Genomic DNA, 16,345 nt, shown 5'->3' on the forward strand with positions numbered 1-16,345 from the left:
TCGAAAAAAATGATAATTTATTAATAATATGGATATTTATCTATAATATATTAATATGGATAGATGTCAATAAAAGCGTAATAAATTCAACACATGTTCATAAAATTGGTGAGTTTCAACATAGTTGACAATAATTCAACGAGAATATATATATATCAGAAATTCAATAAAAGAATTTAATATATAAAGACATGTAGGTTTGTTACATTATTTTTGATTCTTCATTTATACATAATATCTGCGTATTATTCATAGCATAAGAAGTCTCACTATATACAGAATTTCTATCAGTTTTTTCGCTGAAGATCGTTATCGAGAATCTGCTCTCTTGGGAATCTCTATTAAAAATATTCTTCACAATCTATAACTATAGCTTATTATCTGGTTAACCTATCGAAGAGTTTAGGCTGCTCTAAGCCACACATTCGAAGATTTATACTGAGGAATTACAATTTATGGACTGAGAATATCCACGTTCGTTTCGAAAGTATATTAGAACGGCAATTTCCCTTGGCAATTTTTGAATAATAACCTTGGGAGCCAATAAAAGTTGGGTTTTACTAGAAACCCGAGGATAATTGAAATGGAAATGGAAAATTCGGTTTTTATGCTCGGAAAAAGGAATGACGGAGAGCGGGAAATAGATGGTATTGATTTCGGGTCACGTATGGGGGCAAAATTTAATAGCTGGAAGCCTCGCAGCCACGAATTCAGGATCAATATAAATACCAAGAATCTAAGGATTTCCATACGTTAACAGATTCTCCATCATGAACCCAAGAAGTCGATATCGTAAAATAAATTACATGGATCTGTTCGGGAGAACGGTACACATGTAACACCACAATAAAAAGGACATAAAACATATAAGACGGCAGTATTTCAATGGAAGTATAGCTTACTTTTTTCATCAACATTAGGAAAAAAGAGGCAGGTAATTTTTGAAACGTGATATCATGTAATATGTAGAATTTAAAAGAATATCCAAACATGTGTCGTGCTAATTTCAAGGTAATGAGAATCTTAGAGCAGCCTTGATCCGAAATTTGAGTCACTATCTAAAAGTTTAGATATCCAACGGCTTGAAGTTAATTTCCAATCTGAATCAAGAAAGTTATCTCTGTAGATTCAGTTCAGATAATAACCTCTTTGCGTGGTTATGTCGAAAACTCGGATCGAATATATTTGAGGGTTGAACACCACACTATCGATTATTACACATAAGACTTTACCCTTCGTTTTCAGAAGATTTTTTTTGTTGAAAGGGTCAGAAGCGTTTGGCCAGTGGTATCCTTCAAGATTTACACGTTTGAAACAATATTTCTGAAGAAAGATGAGCTTTCTTTGATCCTCAGTATTGGAAAATTGAAAGCCAATAATAAAACACGTGCGATGAAGATCGTTTTGATATGACCATTAAATTTCAGTTGAATGAAGTTTCTTCAGACGTATTCTAATAATTTAACACATTCCAAAGAACCTGAAAGCTCTCCAGATGATTTGACAACTGAGACCAAAGACAGATATTCATAGATACCAATGAAAAACTAATACATGTTACACCAAAACGATCCTACATCAGGGAAGTTTGCTGATCAAGTTCCAAGCTGTACTATTTCTACATTACGTCAAAATTTTCTACAAACCGGACTGTCTACCATTCATCTCGAATGAATGTATTTTATATCTTTACTGTCTCAACAAACCCTTTGTATATCTTGATGAATACCAACTGGCACCATATTCAACGGCCATCTCAACGACCGGTGACATAACCTCATTCTCTGACGAATACGAACTCGTTGTAGTGGTTCCATCTGTTCTCCTCGACGTCCGTTCCAGGTTTTAGGTCCCCAACTCCTGCAGTTCCGGAGGCGCAGCTTCCCACCAGCTTGAAGCCCTGGTCGTAGAGCATGTCGAAAGCCTGTTCTAGGAAGAAGTGCTTCAAGAAGAATCTACTTGTGTATCTGTGGAGATGAGTGAAATTTTTATATATAGGTTTGTTGGAGGTTTCAGAAGGGTTTTTTGATCAAATTTATTGCAGGAAAATCAATGACTATTTCATACAATTAATATTTGTAATAAATGATTCATCGAGTATCCAATATTATGAAAATTCAATAACGTTATATTTAGATTGTTGGTATTAAAAACTTCGATGGAATAATGGAGATTGAAGTGGACAGAATGGCTCGACAGAATAATTCGATCAGTTTCACTGGCCTGGATCACCATAACCTAACATTATGGCGTTGACCTAGTTTCGGTTATACCTGGAAATTTAGTTGAGCTTTGGAGTTGAATTGCAACTGCATAGACTTATGAGATGAAATATTCGCTATGATTGCATAATTCATCGTGATGGAAATAACCATTGCAAATTGAAATTTTGATGGAATATGCTGGTTCCGGAAAGATAAAATAGTTATGGAGACGATAATCATATTGAAGAAGACATTTTGTAAAGGGTGTTTTTTTGAGCTATAGAACGCAAGATAATCTTGTGGCATTACATTTCAAATATGATTTCTGGCATATGACCGCCACGGCTGGCTCGGATGTAGTCCAATCTGGACGTCCAATTTTCGATGACTTTTTCCAACATTTGTGGCCGTATATCGGCAATAACACGGCGAATGTTGTCTTCCAAATGGTCAAGGGTTTGTGGCTTATCCGCATAGACCAATGACTTTACATAGCCCCACAGAAAGTAGTCTAGCGGTGTTAAATCACAAGATCTTGGAGGCCAATTCACAGGTCCAAAACGTGAAATTAGGCGGTCACCAAACGTGTCTTTCAATAAATCGATTGTGGCACGAGCTGTGTGACATGTTGCGCCGTCTTGTTGGAACCGCAGCTCCTGGACATCATGGTTGTTCAATTCAGGAATGAAAAAGTTAGTAATCATGGCTCTATACCGATCACCATTGACTGTAACGTTCTGGCCATCATCGTTTTTGAAGAAGTACGGACCAATGATTCCACTAGCCCATAAAGCGCACCAAATAGTCAATTTTTCTGGATGTAACGGTGTTTCGACATACACTTGAGGATTAGCTTCACTCCAAATGCTGCAGTTTTGTTTCTTGACGTAGCTATTAAACCAGAAGTGCGCTTCATCGCTAAACAAAATAAAATGGACGTAGTGCGCGATACGTATTCCGCACAGAACCATTATTTTCGAAATGAAATTGCACTGTTTGCAAGCGTTGTTCAGGCGTGAGTATATTCATGATGAATTGCCAAACTAAACTGAGAATAAATCACTTGACAGCTGTTGAATCGGTCGCCATCTTGAACAGTAATGCCAACTTAAAGTTATATACCTCGAAAAAAAACACCCTATACTCAAATATTGTGATGTTGTTCTGGATTTGTAAATTTTACCCGATGCTCGTATTGAAGAAGTTATTTTGTGAAGGATTTTCCAATAAGAAGTCTGAAGGAGTTGAATCACAAGATCTCGGTGGCCAATTGTGATCACTTCTTCGAGAGATAACATGGCCAGGTAACTTTTCTTGTACATAATATTGAAACAGGAGTTACGAATTGGAAACTGAATAGTTGCTTTCCATAATCACTTATCGAAGTAATAGGTACATATTTAAAAGTAAATTCGCAGTAGAATCATGATAAATTTCGCGAATTAAAATTTTTTGGGGTATTTTCCAATAATTTACTGCAGGTATGACTCAACATTCTCAACTGTTCAGCCGATCTATAAATCATCAGTTCACTGTCGAAATAAGGAAAAAGGAAAAAACAAAATCATAATCCATCTATCCCGCAATGACAGGTCCTATCGCGTTCCCGACGTCATATGTCATCGGAGACTCAGTGCTGCCAATAGCGTAACGTTAACACGTCTATTACTGGCCGAACGATAAGCCGATTTAGCCCGTGCGAAATTGATCCTTAAAACTGCCAGTTCCATCCGAAAAGTCCCGCATTTGCATCCTGAATCCCGTTGAGAAATGTAGGACTGCCTGTATTCCCAAGGGAAGCCGCGATTTCGACCTGGAAGAGAATTCTGGATAGACGTTCGCTCGTTTCCATCCAATTCCGACAGAGGCCAAGTCCTGAAGGCGAATATCTGAGTATCAGAGCCCATTCGTGGATAATGGAACTAAAATTATATTTTCCCGAATCAGAGGAGCCTCCATCGCGAATTTCGGGCGAACAATGGGGGAGTCTTGGCGAAGTTTTGGAGGCAGAATGTCGGAGTCTGTTTCTGCTCTTCCTCCCACTTGTTCGACGCCATTATAATTCGGCACAGAATTCAATTAATTACGCACAATGGGATAATACGAGTCGAGTCACCCTGTACACGTGAGGTCTTGATTTCTAAAGGTTTCGTGACTTGGAAGTGTAATTTGTCAATGACTTCAATTTACGAACTTTACTCATGGTGGATTTATGCACCAGTCCTAAGAACTAGGACTAAACCTAAGAACTAAGACCTAAGAATTGAACGCTAACAAATCAATGAGGGCGTTTATGCACGTTTCCTAAGAACTAAGAACTAACACTAGCAGGCCAACTGTTAACTAAGAACTAAGGGCTCAGGTAAAATATAGAAGTGCACGTGCGCCGCATAGAATTTCACTATTAAACGAGTACCAGTTTATATCATTTTATGTTCTTTATTCGTGTTAATCGGTGAAAAGTATTAGGTGTATTTGAAAAAATTAAATTTAATTTCTTCACAATAAATATCAATGTCATACATCAAAGTATAGAACAAATAGAAAATTGTTCGAGCACGTGCGCATGCCTTAACTAAGAACTAACAAGAGAGTGCATAAACGCCACTGAATTCTAAGGTTTAGTTCTTAGTTCTTAGTTCATAGTTCTTAGTCCTTAGTTCTTAGGTACGGTGCATAAATCCACCATCAGACTATTACTGAAGGAGTAAGTATCATCTGAGACTACAACTGAAGGAGTAGGTATCAACTTTGTAAAATTGGAGAAAAGCTAGAATTTCATTCAGCAACTTCAGATACTGACCTTATAAATATGATCTCCCTCTGAGACATTCAATACTGATGATTGCGATAAATCGCAATGTCAATTGATCTCAAAATAATCCGGACATTTTTCCCAATAAAGAAGAATTGACGAATCAAGTTTATATCTCATTCCAAATCACATCTCATGATTATTTTCGCCGAATACCAGGTTTACTGATTGGTCTATCTATTACTGGTAATAACGTCGTCGCCAACAGACAAGTACAAATATCCCCAAATCCCCTACTCGAAATGAACACGGAATTAATAGCAATCACAGAGAGCAGAACCGTTTCATTCTGGGGCACTCAATCACTGTTAGATTGGATACAATTTGTCTTCAGCCGGATAAACTATCCAAAGATCCAATACCCCACCTGACAACAACGAAAACTGGTGAAGAACTTGGGAAATGAATTCCGCCTTACAACGTGCGAAAGAATTTTGTAATCTTCTCCTAATCTTCTATTTTATCAAGTAGATAAATATATAAATATAATGTTGTGAGGACAATGAAGAAAATGTTTCAATTCAATGAGTGATTATTGAATAATACAAATTTCGAAGAAAGCTCATGAAATTTGATGGAACCATGCTTTCATGTACATCTATGGGCACCAGTTTTAATATAGAATGTCAAAGTGACATCTTATTCGTCGAAAAAGGAAAAATATTAATTAATTTTCTGAACACATAGGTAACTAGGTAGAAACGTTCAGGAAAATCTTCTTTTTCATTAAGAGCAGGGGCAGTGAGAATAATTCTTTTTCATATGACTATAAAAATTTCAAAACGTAAACGATGAAACATATCAAAATTCTAAAATATCTGGAAATTTTCGAACCTTTCTGAGACTCCATGATCTGGATCCCTGCTCTCATTCAGGCTCTCCCCAAACACCTCTCTGCAAAGGGAGACTCTTCCCGAGACCAGGATACGGCTCAGTTTCCGGAACTTTGCATCAGTCATACCATCTTTGCCGAACTGGAAACTTCCACGATAGCCAACCGTGATAACCCCAGGTGGTTTGCTACGCGACTCGCTGAGGATGGCTTCTACTAGTCCTGGTAGGCGGTATTTCTCTGAAAAAGAGAGTCAATAATTTATATCTGAAAATTCTTAATAAGATTACATATTTTAGTATTCATAAAGATGGAAATATCAAGTTATATTATTATTAAAAGTATTTGAATAACTGGCGCATCCGCCAACTGAACCGTCGCCTCCGCCATTTTGCAACATACAACAAGCTAGGTTTTTTCATCATATTTTTTTTGTGAAAATTATAAATTGAAACGCGACAAAGTCTCTCAAAAAGATTAACTGATAGTAATTGCTCAAAGTGACGACCTCGTGTAATAGATTGAACGAATTCCATCTTCAAATTAATGCCACCAAAATAAAACAGACAATCCAATGGGATGTGAAGAAACATACGATGGCTTTGCCGTAAAACAGAACAATACGAGCACACTAATAAGTTTACTACTGCCACAAAGAGAGCATTATCCTGGCCAGACAGATTTTCATTAAGGAATGAAAGATTTTTACGGCAAGCGTATCAGGATAATTGGACGATATGGAGAAGTTACGTAGAAATTCGGTTTGGAAAAAAAATAATTGAGAATTTGATATAAGCGAAAATCTGTTTTATTAGGAACGTGCTCTATTTCATTTTCATTCGCAGAATATTTTTTCTATTGGGTTTTTTTAGGTGAGGAGAGAGTAATTCAATATTTCGTTCTTTTTTTTTTCCACTAAGTATATCTCGATTCTCGTTTGTTATTGGTCACATCGGATCATATTATGATACGGCGTTGTAAAGGGTGAGTGTATACTACTTACGTCTCTAGGACAGTATTGAGCTTGATTGGTTCGGTCGTGTATCGTGCGTAGAATATGGAAGTCTAAAAGGAAAAAATTAGCCATATTTTACATTTTTCCTAGCTGAGTTATCCGAGTTTTTTGCTAATAGCGACTTAAGCTTCTGCGAAAGAGACATACTAAAGTTGGATTCTCGTTGGGAACAAATTTTTGAACATAACAAGGAATATTTGACTAAGATTATATTATTGTGCCACGAAAAATAGAAAATAATATTTTATTGAGTGAAGAATGTGATAATACATAAGATTCGAGTTTGTAGTTTTCTGCAATTAAATATAATTATTCAATATTTGATGCTATTATAATCAATTTCATTTTTTTGTTGTAGAGCTATAAGAAATATTGAAATTTCATATTAATTCTCTTAAAAAATCACTGATAAAAATCTTTGAATAGACACCCTGAACGGCTTCATTATTATAAGCAATAAATCGAAAAAAATCAAATTTATTCTCGGTCAACGAAAAACATATTTACTCAAAACCTGAAACTTATGTTTACAGAAGTTGCTGAATTTATATCACAACCTACTATCCATCCTGTAATTCCAGAGGAACTAACAACCCAAATCTGTCCGAAATTTGAATTTCAAAACCAAAAAGACCAAACGCGTTTCGGCGTGGGCTTGTTCTCGCCTACAAAAGTCGAGAAAGTGAAGGCAATCTTCTGGCCGGCAACTCAATTTGAATACATTACGAAATAATCCCTTTCGTGTGCTCTCGGGATCTGCGGGAATTAGTACCGAAATATGGGACTGTCCGGACTTTTAATAAGTTGCAATCCGACTTGAATTCACCGCGTCGTTTCCAACTTTTTTAATTATGGAAAACTCATCGGAACTATTCGACTAAAAGTTGATAGTGAAAAAATTGATGACGCGTGTTGCGGGGTTTTTCGAAATTAAGTTTTACGCTCGTCGGTTCGCTTCGAGTCGGTAAAGCGGAAAACTACTTCGAAGCACTGAAATTACCGATGAAATATCGTTCCAGTTGAAAGCGGAATGGAAGTTTGTCGATAATTTTTGTACGACGTTGGTTGCAAAATGGCGAAGGCGCTGGATCAATTTGTTGTGCTCAAACAATTTATCTTTGAAATACTCTTTGCAACTTTTTGTTTCTATAGAATATTCAGATGAAATCGATATAGTCAAGAAAACAGCAAGTTTTTGAGAGCTTGTCGAAATTCATCAACATTTAAGAGAAGTTTTAGTAAGTAAGTAAGTTAGATTTGTGTTTAGAATTCTAAACACAAATCTGAAATTGAAAGTTTTTAGTTAATGACAAGTCGAACAAACAAAGAATAATGTGAAAGGAAAATAAAATGACAGTTCTTATATTTCCTTTTTATTTGATATAAATTACATTATTTAGCTACAGAGCAGCTTCCTAAGGTTTAACATTTTCAGTAATGGAATTTTTTAATTGAAATGTAACTTATATGGGAGTGCGTACATGTTTTCAATAATGGATCCTGTGAATTCTTGGTTTTCAGCAAGATATTCAAAGCGTGTTAACTTCCACTTGGTCGTTCAATAATATTCCAATTTCATTATGTCACTTTATTGCCGTGAAGTCATTAGAAGATATTGAGCTATTTCGCCAATGAAAGGAACAACTTTCTCCTGTCGTACGCCTCTGGTGGTGGTCAGAAACGTTTGTTTATCATAATTTAATAGGGTTTCAGTACCTTCACTTACAGAATAAAACGAAATTAATATGTCGAATAGTTTTGTTGTTAACTTTACAATAAAACAGGTAATTTTGGTTAAATCTTCATATTTTCAGCTCAAAATTCTATGAATGAAATATTTCCAATTATTTATGGGCCACACTGTCTATTGTCACCAAATTATCCAAGAATTACTTTTTGCATTCAAATTTCTCTATTTTGGATTGAATCGATATTTTCATGTAAATATACAAATGTTTTGAAAATAAATGATGTGTCTTCTCAACATGAATTTAACACCTTTTTAAAATTTCATACTTTTTGGATCCTGGCACTTTTTCGACCCTCTCACCAAATAGTCAGAAAATTTTCAAAAAATAAAAATGCTGTCTCCCAAACATATTCATTGGGTCACAGGGTTAATAAATGAGAAAAACCTGATTTTTTTCTGTCTGAGAACTACATAGCTGAATTCTGGATAACTCATTTTGAACGTCATTTGTTGCTTAGTATTTTACAGTTTTATATTTGGCCATTTAAAATCAACTGTGTCTGTGATTCTGGATATAAATATCGAATATAAATATGTCCTAAATATTTTGCATTGTGGAATTAAATCGACCGATGTTCTCTTTCAGAACTCCAATTAACACTTGAAGACACTTATTAATTTATCAATTATTCCTGAGCGAACATTTCTGATGATTTAAATGATATTAGGCATGTACAACATTCCCAAAAGAAAAAAGGAGCTCAAACAAAGTTCACAGCAACATGTAGATAGAGAAACCTGCATTCAACAACCTGCACAAAGTTCAATATGAGGATCAGGCTTGGAGAAATGATAATCTCATAATAAATGAAGGACTATTTCAACGTGTTGCATGGAACTTAATGAGAGAAACACATAAACATACAATCCATCATCAGAAACACAGAAACCCTATCCAGGACTCAGCAAAACAATACCAACAACCCCTCATCAATACCAGCCTGACCTAAACAAATAAGCAGCACCCACCTGCCTCCTTCTTCAGCCTCTCCCGTTCCCTGAAACAGTCCGGGAGCACCACGTCGAAGTCTCTCAAGTAATCCAGCACGTATCTGAACAGCACGCCGTCCCTGTCCAGGAAAAACCTCCCCTTGGTGTCCCTGATGACCTGGGGCTGGCCCCCGGAGAAGATGGCGGCCAGCTGGGAGTCCGGCACGTTCCGGAGGGTGGCCAGACTGGTGGTGTAAAAGACGCCGCCGACGTTCAGTTCGATAACGGAGGGAAAGTCACCCTCTTCGCACAACATGTTCGAAAGCCTGCTTGGCTGTGACTGAACGGGGATGGAGAGAATGCACCCTCTCTCTGGCGACGTTGCTCCCGAAGCGGAAGCATCCCCCCTTCCGGAAGCCAGGGCCGGATCGGACGAGGGGGAGATGATAAATCCCGGATCTGGACCATTCTGGTCGCTGCGAGGGAAATTTATGGAGTTGTTGCGTGGACGAGCTTCTTTTTTTTTGTGGTGGACGCTTGGTTATCGTATTCGAGCTAGGGGTTTGATATACTAACGAGGAACTGGGGATTGCTTTGTTGGAAAGTCTGACAGAGGTCTGACTGACCTTTGGAGGGTTGTTATTCATATTTGGGGGTTGTTGTTGTCATGGATTGATCATTCAAAAAGTACAGGGTGTCCTTAATTGGATGCCCACTGAGAGCATCCCAAGAACTATAAGACTTAGGGACAAAATCTGCAAGGACCCCTGATCTCTTTTTCGACATAATAAGATATCATAAATCAGATCGTAAATATCTAACTTCGGTTTCCAGTTACTGGACGTTTCTGAAAAATGACGACTGATGAAATACGTCAAATAAGTCAATCGGTCAGATTCTAAACACTGTTACATCCTGAAAAACTGACTGTTTTGTGCGCTTGATGGGCTGGTGGAATCATTGGTCCGTACTTCTTCAAAAACGATGATGGCCAGAACGTTACAGTCTATGGTGATCGGTATAGAGCCATGATTACTAACTTTTTCATTCCTGAATTGAACAACCATGATGTCCAGGAGCTGTGGTTCCAACAAGGTGGCGCAACAGCTCGTGCCACAATCGATTTATTGAAAGACACGTTTGGTGACCGCCTAATTTCACGTTTTGGACCTGTGAATTGGACTCCAAGATCTTGTGATTTAACACCGCTAGACTACTTTCTGTGGGGCTATGTAAAGTCACTGGTCTATGCGGATAAGCCACAAACCCTTGACCATTTGGAAGACAACATTCGCCGTGTTATTGCCGATATACGGCCACAAATGTTGGAAAAAGTCATCGAAAATTGGACGTCCAGATTGGACTACATCCGAGCCAACTGTGGCGGTCATATGCCAGAAATCATTATTAAAATGTAATGCCACAAGATTATCTTGCGAATAAGTAAAATTCATGTCAATCGAATAATCCATCGTTGTTTTATTGCAATTTAAAGTTCTATAGCTTTAAAAAAACACCCTTTACTAGGCTGAAATTCAATTTGTATATTATGTATTTCTGTGATCTCCAAGGGCACAAGTAGCGCATTCTACCAGAAAGATCTTCAGGATAGACCAATTCCAAAAAAAATCGGAAAAGACGTTCATTCGTCTTTTCCGATTTTTTTTGGAATTGGTCTATCCTGAAGATCTTTCTGGTAGAAAGTATATGAACATAAGCTTTCCAACTTCAAACATCAAGAATTCAAAGACCTATAGTATGACTATTGCTCGAAAGAGAAGGAGAGTCTGGAATATCTGATTATGAAAAGCTCAAAATCTGAGATCACAAAGAAAATCTTTCCATTTTCAATCAAAACTTTTTCAAAGAACGAAACTCACTTCCATGTTTCCTTCGCTCAATTTTCCACGCTCTTCATGTGAATCCTCCTCAATTTACTGTCGACTCCAGAAACTCTTAGCTCCAACAAAATATAACGAATATAAATGTTGAACATAAGAAGAGAAAAAATCCCGAAGCAAACTTGAAACATTTTGATTTTCAGCCAAAACTTTCTAAAGGTCGGGCCCCACTTCCACATCTTCCCCGATTAACCTCCCACGCTCTTCATGCGAATCTCTCCATAATTCTTCCTTAATTTCCTTCTCGCCCTACGTTTTTTTTTCGACGCACTCCTCAATTAACGGTCGTTTTCTGAAACGGCCGTTAGCCCGACGCCCGGCTACCGAGATTCATTATTTTCCGCTTTGTCAAATCTGCTATTTACGTTTTCGAAGCGAGACACGACGTCGAAACAATTAGAGGCGCATCTCGTTCGGCCTAATTTCGAGTTTAATTGGCAATTTGAAGGAGGAAAAGTCCGCGAATTTCGTCATAAAAGTGCTGCTTCAAGGGTCTCCGCGCTTTCGTGCAGCTGCCAGCAGACAGGGGGGTATTTGCTAACGAGATTTTTTTTTGAGGATTTTTTGCGTGTTTGTTCCAAAATGATGAACTCTTCTTTCTTCCATTGCATAAAAAAATTCAGGAAGAGTACTAACTATTGCGCTCTTAGAGACTTTACAGACAATTTATTTATTTTATTTGTTTTTTTTTCGAGGTATATAACTTTAAGTTGGCATTACTGTTCAAGATGGCGACCGATTTAACAGCTGTCAACTGATTTATTCTCAGTTTGGTTTGGCAATTCATCATGAATAGACTCACGCCTGAACAATGCTTGCAAATAGTGTAATTTTATTTCGAAAATAATGGTTCTGTGCGGAATACGTATCGCGCACTACGTCCATTTTATTTTGTTTAGCGATGAAGCGCACTTCTGGTTGAATGGCTACGTCAACAAACGAAACTGCCGCATTTGGAGTGAAGCTAATCCTCAAGTGTATGTCGAAACACCGTTACATCCAGAAAAACTGACTGTTTGGTGCGCTTTATGGGCTGGTGGAATCATTGGTCCGTACTTCTTCAAAAACGATGATAGCCAGAACGTTACAGTCAATGGTGATCGGTATAGAGCCATGATTATTAACTTTTTCATTCCTGAATTGAACAACCATGATGTCCAGGAGCTGTGGTTCCAACAAGACGGCGCAACATGTCACACAGCTCGTGCCATAATCGATTTATTGAAAGAAACGTTTGGTGACCGCCTTATTTCACGTTTTGGACCTGTGAATTGGCCTCCAAGATCTTGTGATTTAACACCGCTAGACTACTTTCTGTGGGGCTATGTAAAGTCATTGGTCTATGCGGATAAGCCACAAACCCTTGACCATTTGGAAGACAACATTCGCCGTGTTGTTGCCGATATACGGCCACAAATGTTGGAAAGAGTCATCGAAAATTGGACTACATCCGAGCCAGCCGTGGCGGTCATATGCCAGAAATCATATTTAAAATGTAATGCCACAAGATCATCTTGCGGATAAGTAAAATTCATGTCAATCGAATAATCCATCGTTATTTTATTGCAATTTAAAGTTCTATAGCTCTAAAAAAACACCTTTTACAAAAAAATAATACTATAAAATATTCAAAACAACAACAAAGTTAAACTAAACAAAATAAATCTTTCAGGTACAACTTAAGCTTAATATAAAGTTTCTTTTAGTTTTTATATACTTTATTTCTGGTGATATTTGGTTAAATGCTTCTATTGCTCGGTAAATTGGGGAGTCTTGCGCTTTCCTGGAATTCCTCCTGAAATTCACATATTTCCTGAATTGGAAGTAATTTTGAGAAAAAAAAGTCCTTATAAACATGGGCCCACAAACTCTTTCTTTTCAAGATACAGGATGTTTCTTGTAGTCCTAATTTTTTGTGATAATTATAGCAGTTTATTGAATCTTCATTAATCTTCTATACAGATTGGGTGAACCAAAATTATAATTTATTTCTTCATCGCAGCTTACTAATTGGATATTCATAATAATTTGGATTTTTCTGAGGATTATTAGAGGAATGCTTGAAATTTTTTTCTCGGTATCGGTAGCCGATACGTCAAAAATACAAGAAATCAAAAATTGTAGTACTGGACTCAAAGTTCCTTCTTACATTTCTCTAAACTACCAGTGGTCCACCAAAAAAAAGTTTATGGAGGAACGAAGTGGCATTGTTCCAGAAAAAATAACATTCTGTAGATTCACTTTCAAAATTAGCATATCATATGATGAAAACTTTAAATTGAAATATCTAACCCAAGTTTAAGTTAAATATCTTGGGAAGGAAAGGTGCTATGAAAAAAACCTTGGAAAAACGAAACATTAAGATTCTGCATCTCGAAAAAAAAACATCTGTGGGCCAATTATCTAAAGGATCTTTCATTATAAGGTCCAAGTATTATATTGAAATTAAAATTTGATCGATATTTTGAATGAAAGTGTGTTTTGTTAACGTTCATTTTCGGAATTACAAATTGGATAAGCCTGTCAAACCCTGGCAAAAAAGCCATAAACTGTAAAAAAAGCTCGCTATCTAAACTTTACTCTGGATATTGCCTAAAATGCGAAGAACCACTATGCAAAATTTGCAACGTTACCAAGAAGATGATGCAGAATGCATTCTAATCAGAGAGAGACTCGCAAGCATCTCTACCCAGACGTAGTTTGAGAGACACAAAATAATATCACTCCAGTTATTACGAAATATGAAAATTAATTTCCCCACTTTAAGAACTCGGAACATAGAATAGCACTCTACCTCTCCACTTTTCCTTTCATTAACATTCGACACCGTCTAGAAAGAACATTTATTCAAGGCAGAAGCATCCTTCCCTCGAATAATAGAAACGGGAATAATTTCGTGTCACATCTATAATTCAAAGGAACGTTGGTTCCTCTTGACATTCTCATTATTACACCAATTGTCTACCTCGTTCCTTTCTCCAATCGATCATAACTACTCCAAACGCAAACTAATCAGACGGTAATGAAAGATTAAAATCTTCCTACGAATATTTTGTGATTACCCCTGGGGCAAGTTGGATGCTCGAAAACTAGTGGAGTCGAATGAATTATTCAGGAAGGTCACTATTATTGCAAATATTACATTACTCAACACTTGTAATGCCTTCACATTTGATATATCTTTTGTATTATAAATGTCTATAATTCTACGATGATTGCATATTTTGATAAGATGAGATGAATACTTAAATACTTATTTTACATTATAACAAAAATTCAGATTAATATAAATCCTTAAATATTTATGGCCGATTAAACTTTAATCGGCTTATTCAGAGCTTAAACATATCCTGAAACTTTCAATTCTATACATATATTACATATGCTATATAACTAGACCTATGTGTATTAAATCGACTTAACTATCAAAATATTTCGAGCTTAATTTTGTCATCTGGATTTTCTAGATTCCATCATGTGATTTATGAGCTACATTTCCATCAAGACCAGACCATTATTCTAGATCAATACACCGTTATTTAGGAGGAACTGACATCATTTTCTATTGCTTTCACCATGGAAAAATTCATGTTATTAGTTTTATTGGCAGATAAAAATAGTTGGCTGTTGGAAAAGTTACACGAATTCTCAGGATTCAATCAGACGGGGAAATGTTTACTGAATTTGAAGTCACAAGAATTTTGGTAAAACTCTTGAGATGTGTTTCATTCCAGAAATTCATAAGAATGACACATTTAGTGATTGTTGTCTTCGATTTAGCAATGATTCAAGCGAGTCGAGATCAAATTCAATTTTTCTGGAAAGGAACAAACGTGAAATGTACGAAACCACAACTCTTGAGTGAAAGCCTATTGTAAGACAGATTCTAAACGATAGAAGAAAAAGTTTTAATAATTCTTTCATTTTACTAATTAGAATTGTTCCCTTCAAAAGGCGAATTTTCCTTTGGAGGTCAACATTCTTTAATGACGCCCTTCAACAAAGTTCCTTCATGGCTGATGCTAAGCGTGCCGTGAACAATCAATAGCAAAGTGCCCCGAGACTGGAAGTTTCCAATTCAAATTGAGTCTTTCGATGTCTTTGACTGGGGAAGAGTTAACTGAACCTTTTATTTGAAGATCCAGGTCGTTGCGAGAGCCAAGGGAGCGAAAGTAACGAAAGGTTTTTTGGACCCTCAAAAGATTTCGACTTGAAGGATACTCTTGCACCACCCCTAGTGTCGTTAAAGAAACTGAAATTCTCCTTTTTCCTAAAAAGAGGTGCTCTGCAATAATGTCACGTCCTTTGCTGTGTTACTTACAATCTGAACAGAAGGGTACATTATTTTTCGGGTAATGGAATATTCCAACTCAGATAACTTGCTTTTATATTGTATAATTTTCCAAAAATATTCATTACGTATGATCAATATCTAATAGTAACTTTTTTCTTTCTTTCAGAGTGAACTCTAGGAGGTGAACAAACCTACATATGTGAAAAGTTCAGTCCTGGCAGGATTTGAGATGTATTCATAGGTTTTCTGTTGAATCCAACATGGACCTTTCAAATTGCCAGCCATCCAATATTTTCTCCTATGATTTCACTGGGGAAAACTCCCAAATTACACCTAAGGCGAATTGAAGGTTATGAAATGAAAGCAACGTCCAAGTTGCCAACGGCAAGTCCCTAGGGATGCCTCAGGGTCCTGCAACTTTTAACGGTTTAACGAAAGGTCGTAGATGTGAACGAATGGCTCGATTCAACACGTTAGTTAATTCGTTTTCCTGTTGATACGAGCGGAAATCAAAGAGACAACTAGCTCGAATTTTGTGGTTGGGAAGGAAGAAATCGTGTTAAGAGAATAAAAGGAAAGGGCGACAAAGACAATGATTAAGATC

General features: G+C 36.8%; 1 protein-coding gene across 1 annotated transcript; it reads right to left on the bottom strand.

The window, feature by feature from the left end:
• LOC123676420 (BTB/POZ domain-containing protein KCTD12) lies at positions 1 to 9,898 on the bottom strand. The gene is made up of 3 exons (XM_045612299.1): positions 9,586 to 9,898; positions 5,854 to 6,091; positions 1 to 1,967 (listed from the first exon to the last, which is right to left on the bottom strand). Exons 1-3 carry the CDS (start codon positions 9,860 to 9,862, stop codon positions 1,778 to 1,780), a joined length of 705 nt encoding a protein of 234 aa, XP_045468255.1. The 5' UTR covers positions 9,863 to 9,898; the 3' UTR covers positions 1 to 1,777.
• Between the last annotated feature and the right edge of the window lie 6,447 nt (positions 9,899 to 16,345).

This window comes from Harmonia axyridis, chromosome 3 (assembly GCF_914767665.1).
Source record: "Harmonia axyridis chromosome 3, icHarAxyr1.1, whole genome shotgun sequence".
NCBI lineage: Eukaryota > Metazoa > Arthropoda > Insecta > Coleoptera > Coccinellidae > Harmonia > Harmonia axyridis.